General features: G+C 36.6%; 1 protein-coding gene across 4 annotated transcripts; it reads left to right on the top strand.

Annotated features, from left to right (window-relative positions):
• Positions 1 to 2,291: 2,291 nt before the first annotated feature.
• LOC145791847 (SWR1 complex subunit 2-like) lies at positions 2,292 to 5,132 on the top strand. Of its 4 annotated transcripts, XM_082872300.1 has the most exons (5): positions 2,292 to 3,141; positions 4,010 to 4,078; positions 4,156 to 4,267; positions 4,348 to 4,603; positions 4,708 to 5,132. In XM_082872300.1, the coding sequence occupies exons 3-5, from the start codon at positions 4,206 to 4,208 to the stop codon at positions 4,714 to 4,716; spliced, it is 327 nt and encodes a 108-aa protein (XP_082728426.1). In that variant the 5' UTR covers positions 2,292 to 3,141; positions 4,010 to 4,078; positions 4,156 to 4,205; the 3' UTR covers positions 4,717 to 5,132. The 4 variants fall into 4 exon arrangements, with proteins under 4 accessions (XP_082728426.1, XP_082728422.1, XP_082728437.1 ...); XM_082872296.1 differs by lacking the exon at positions 4,156 to 4,267; XM_082872305.1 differs by lacking the exon at positions 4,010 to 4,078 and having other exon boundaries at positions 2,340 to 3,141.
• Positions 5,133 to 5,948: the final 816 nt, after the last annotated feature.

Here is a 5,948-nt window from a genome sequence, read left to right on the forward strand (position 1 = left end):
GAAATTCATTTGTGGTGTTGGGTTAAGGTAATGCCTAAATGGTGGTGGTAATGATGGCTATTGTTGTGGCAATACATTGTGGTTCTTGAGATGAAGGCATCAACAATGACCACTTTTGTCACATTGACCACTTTTCACTGTCTAATTTACTACAAAAATATTAGAAATTCTATAAATATATATATATATATATATATTACTAAAACATTTATACGATATTGACATAAATTTTTAATATTGTTTTTGAATCACTAACATTACTCAATTTATTAGAATTATTTTTGCCCCTTTCCATAGAAAAATTATATGAGCAGTTTTATGTTGTAATTCGTGATCTTTTCTTGAATTTCTAAATTCTAGGGTATATTTGGTTTCTATTTTAGTCAACCAACACTTCACCCCTCAAGAAATCCAGTTTCTTTTTCATCAAAAATTGAGTGTATATATATATATATATATGTATATTTATTTATCAGTATGTGTACTTTTCTGCATAATATGAAGTGTATTGAGTGAGAATTGTTTGAATTAGTGAGAGAAAAATTGAAAGGTAAATTGGGATTTTTAGGATAGCGAGTGTGATTTTATTTATTTTTTAGTCGTGTGTAAAGCTTTATATATCTATGTATATATAAAGATATAATCAATTGTAATACAATGTAAGAGAATATTGATTCAGCAAAGAGGATCTATATATATATATATATATTTATAAATCAAAACAAACAAATAACAAACGATTTTACTATTAAAAAAAAAAAAAATTGGAAGGGGAAACAACAAATTAGTGTTTATTTTGAGGCTCGTTTTCATTATGTTGCATTATTCTTGTTGAATGTTTGCTTTTGCGTTGTTTTTTTTTTTTTTATTTTGTCTATGAATATGTGTCCTGTTATTTACGTCAAAAGAATCCAGACCTTATTTATCACACAAAAATGAACATTAGTGTTTTTATCATAATATTCAGATGTACTAAATTTCAAAAATGAATATTAGAGTCTTTTTGTGTTCCTATGAATTTTGATGGGTCTACGAGAAGCTTCAACAACTCAAGAGATGATTCTCTTCAAGAGACCATATCTCTAGGTCTTGGATTTCTTGTTTCAGATAGGGAACGAGGCTAGGGAGGTGGAAGTGTACTTCAAGTTGATGTGGTGAGTTTTTCGAGCAGAACTTTCAGATTCAAGTTGGGGATGGATCTAGAACCAAATTCTGGCATGATAAGTGGTGTGGGAAGCTATGCCTCAAGAGAGAATTCGCTGGTTTGTTCAGTTTTGCTCAATCTAAGGAAGGTTCTGTCAAGCATTACTTTGATTTAAAAGGAAATTCAGTAGGATCGGTGATACCGTTTAGAAGGGCTTTGTATGAGTGAGAGGAGTTGGGTGCATCAAGATTGAGAATTCTTCTAGCAGCAGCCCCTTCCCTCAGACCTGGCTGTGCTGATGTACCTTGTTGGGCAGCGGCATCCTCAGGTGTGTATTCCACATCCTCTGTGTATAAATTCTGCTCTGATAGCTTTGGTTCCTCAGCTAGAGGTTGCAGGTTGGTGTGGGTAAAGTATATCCCACACAAAGTTCAATTCTTTGGATGGTTAGATTGGAAGGACAAAGTAAAATCTGCTGAGTTTCTGCAGAAGATTGGGGTCTTGAGTAGCAACTTAGATATTAAATGTACCTTTTGCAAATCTGAGCCTGAATCTACTCGCCATGTCCTTCTGCTGTGTCATTTCTCCTGGCATATCTGGGCTGCTATGCTAAAGTGGTGGGGATTTGTTGGGGCATTGCCGGATGCAGTGGAAAAGGTGCTTATCTGGTGGGATAGAGCCAAAGTTAGGAAATCAGAGAGAGCGTTATGGAAAAGTATTCCTCTAGCAGTGTTGTGGTCTATTTGGAAGCTCAGAAACGAGTGTAAATTCAAGCACTCAAATCCTAGCCTTGTTGAAGTCATTGAGTTGATCAAGATTAGAGTTGCTATATGGGCGAAGTCATCACATAATCTAGCCCAGTTTTCAGTTAATGATTTTATCTTTAACATGAATCAAATTAGATTTTGCATCAGTGGTCATGGGCCTGTGTGACTGCTGCTGAGTAGTGAGTTTTTGGCTGCTGGGGTTGTTCTAGTTTGTTTGTTACGGTTGTTCTGCTGTGGGTATATTCATTGTTGTCTTACTCCAGCTTGGCAGAGTGGAGGTTGCAAATAGATAGGCTGTTTGCTGTAGTGTCCTGCTGTGGTGTTGCTCAAGTAGTAAGGGGAGTTTTGTTCTATATATGCATTCTGAATTAAGGAAAGTGTTGCTGGGGCTTCTAAGTATTGCAGGGGTCTGTTGCTAACTGCTGGTATGCTGGGGCTACTTAGTGTGTCTCTGCTGATGGTTCTGCTGCTAAGTGATTTCTGCTGTCATGTTTGTTGGGCTGATTTGCTTGGGCTACCAATCTGTCTAGGCACTATGGACCTCAACTGCTTGAGGAGTGGGGCTTTTGATTCTATTCCTTGTTGTTTCCTGCTGCTAAGAGCAGAATGTCAGCTTCAACATCTAATATTTTGTCTACTGATCACTGTATGAGGAGAGAGTATGCTTGAATCTAGATCTACTGCTATAGGATTGTGTCTAATATGCATCAACTGTATGAGGGGAGAGTAGTACTGTGGATTGCTGCTGGTCTGCTGATGGAAACAAGGGAGTAGATCTATTCTCTGCTGGTCTGTTGAGGTGTTTTGGTGCAAGGGATTTCTGTTGTCATGTCTGTTGGGCGGATTTGCTTGGGCTACCAATCTGTCTAGGCACTATGGACCTGAACTGATTAAGGAGTGGGGCTTTTGATTCTATTCCTAGTTGTTTCCTACTGCTAAGAGCAAAATGTCAGCTTCAACATCTCACATTTTGTCTATTGATCACTGTATGAGGAGAGAGTATGCCTGAATCTGGATCTGCTGTTATAGGATTGTGTCTAATATGCATCAACTGTATGAGGGGAGAGTAGTACTCTGTTATGATTTTCTATCTAGAAGGATAATGGAAATTCTATTTGAGATATTGAAAGGTTTTGACACTATATTGATGCCATTGTTAGAATGAACAAATTGCTTGATGACGAGAATAAAGAGGATAAAACGTTCTGGAATCAGGAGGCTCTCAAAGAGGTATTCACTGCTCAGACTTTTAACATTGATGTTTCTCTTGTCCACATGTAGTTTCTTGATCAATATTTGTGCATCCATTCATTTTTTCACCTTAATGTGAAACACCAATAATGTTCCCAGAAAGTGAAATAGAGACAGAGTAATGAAGAGCATGATAAGTCCCCTATTAGAGTACTCTATCTAAAATTGGGTAGAAGTGGTCTTTGATGTTACAGTTTGGTCATGCCCTTTTTGGTTTAAAAATTAATCTTTTCCATTTTAAAGTCTTCCTGGGAGAGGAAAAATCAACTTCAGGTCTTTTTTATGTCAAAAAACATAGAAATTGTTCAGTAAGTCATAATTTGGGACATTTTGGAGTCACATAGTTCCTATTTGTTAATTTGATCTAGTTATTTTTTCATTGTCACTCACTATGGTCTATTGTTTGTTTTGTGCTCAAAACAAATAAACTCCTTGCCATTGCAAGTTATTGACATACAAGTTTTTCTTATTTATTGACCACATGCACATCAATCTCTCCACAAAAAAAAAAAAAAAAAAAAAAAAAAAAAGTGGGGAATGCTGCTTACTAACTACCTCTCCCAGACCCTAAGTAGGAGCCTTGTGCATTGAGTATGATCGTTTTTTTATTTATTTCAATTATCAAAATTGATGAAATTATGATAAGTATGTACCATTCTAAATTAAATATTTACTTTTTATTTCATTAGTATTATTTTTTATGGATAATGGGATTTGAACCTTGTCATCTACTCTATTGTAGCACCTAAGTTACCACTTAGTCCGAAGGACTAGCAGTTGCATTTATATGGTATGTTGTTCTCTTGTGTGTTTCTGGATTCAATTCATTCCTATGTTACTTTCTCAGGAAGAAAATGATGAAAATTACGAAGAATGAGAGGTTGTGGATGTTTTTGATGGTGACTTTGATGATGATGTATGTATTTATGGTCTTGTTATTATCTGCATTTCTTAGACTTAAAATATGTCACTACCTCTTTCATACTACTGCAGTAATAACTTCAATATCCATGACCACTTGAACGAACTTATTGTCCAATTACATGTTATACTGGAATCAGGAACCTGAACCAGATGTAGAAGTAGAAAATGAAGCAGATGACAGGTTTGACTTCCCCAAGATCATGGAAGTTTAGAGTTTTTAAATTAGTATGGTAACTTTTAAGATGTTGACTTCTGTTACAGAATGCGGACAAAGAAGATACTAATATTTCCTGGAAAGCAATTGCCAAAGAAGACGACAAAAAAGAAGGTTCTTTCAAATCTTGGAAAGGCTCCCCAGGATGATGAAACTGCTGAGCAGTCTACTCTCCCTGAACATCATGATGCACCCGATGACGTAGAAGTGGAGAGAATAGTTAGAAAATCTACAAGAACTTCAGTTACTGTTAGGCAAGCTGAAAGAGATGCAATACATGCAGCTTTGCAAGCAACAATGAAGGTTAGTTGAGATTTCATTCTCGATGTGTTCTTCTGGAAATGAGAACACTGGGTAATGGACCTTTTCTGGCTGTGCTTTTTATTTTTATTTTTATTTTTTTATAGGGAAAATAACTTCATTGTTGTCATCATTTTCTGGCTGATGCTTGCTGGGCTGCTGCTGCTGCTGCTGCAATGTTGCTGTGAGGCGGCTGGTATTAGATGTTGGTCTGCTGGATAAGTTTGTGGGTGATTTTCGTGCCGTTTTGCCTGTCTTTGTTCGGTTCATGCTTTCATTTTGTTATCTTTTGTTTCTAATGTGGGTTCGCAATTTGGATGTATTTGGGTATTTTAGTGAGTTTACCCTTTTAGGTTTTATACACTGCTTCTAAAAGCAGTATCAGTAGTGTTTTTTTGCTTGCACATCAACTTTAGGTGATTTCATATCAATGTTATTAGTTTATAATAGTAAGTGCCTGAGGGATGCCTCTTGTAAATTTGGAAATCTTATAAAAACATATAAATTATTTTTAATTATTTTTGTTGGTAAATTAGTCGCCAAAAGTTTATTTTTGCCCACTCATATTGTGTTTCTAGAAGTGTATTTTTTGCCAATGCCAATTTGTCATTGCCAAAAGTAAACCTTTATCAACAAACAAATTGTCGGCAATTGGCAATATTTACCGACGTAATGTGTTGCCAAAAGTTTACTTTTGCCCACTCATATTGTGTTGTTAAAAGTGCATTTTTTGCCAATGTTTATTTGTCGTTGCCAAAAGTGAAGCTTTATCGACAAACAAATCGTAGGCAAATGAAAACATTTACCGACGTAAATGTGTTGCCAAAAGTTTACTTTTGCCGATGTATATTTTGTTGCTAAAAGTATATTTTTTGCCCATGTAAATTTGTGTCGCGAAAAGTGCCACACAATCATCATATTTGAATGACTTTTACCGACGCAAGGTAAATAGCCGACGATGGATGAAGACTTTTATCGACGACTATGTTCGTCACTAAAGGCATTACTTTTACCAACGCAACGATAATTTCGTCGGCAAAAACTTTTGCCGACTCACTTTTCCTTACGGGTTACCAACGTAGCCTTGTGTGCCGGCAAAACTCTTTGCCGACGAATTTTCCCTTTTAGCAACATATTTTGTTGCGTTGCGAAAAATGCAATTTCTTGTAGTGGTATATTCCTGCAGCCACACTTTCTAATCTAACCCAAAAAAATTAAGATGGGTGGGCCAAGAACTCGGCCCAACCCCCACACTTAATCCAGTCCAGCAAGCCTCAAGCCCAAGACCCAAGAGCCATGACCCATGGACACGGACCCGGCCCGGTTAAGCAGCGTGCGTGTGTGGCAA

This window comes from Camellia sinensis, chromosome 1 (assembly GCF_055761805.1).
Source record: "Camellia sinensis isolate YWXY chromosome 1, ASM5576180v1, whole genome shotgun sequence".
NCBI classification, from domain to species: Eukaryota; Viridiplantae; Streptophyta; class Magnoliopsida; order Ericales; family Theaceae; genus Camellia; species Camellia sinensis.

Coding starts and splice junctions, on each gene's coding strand:
- LOC145791847 (XM_082872296.1), top strand. CDS start 3,089: ATGACGAGAATAAAGAGGATAAAACGTTCTGGAATCAGGAGGCTCTCA. Junction 3,142..4,009: donor ATCAGGAGGCTCTCAAAGAG/GTATTCACTGCT, acceptor TTACTTTCTCAG/GAAGAAAATGATGAAAATTA. Junction 4,079..4,347: donor ATGGTGACTTTGATGATGAT/GTATGTATTTAT, acceptor CTTCTGTTACAG/AATGCGGACAAAGAAGATAC.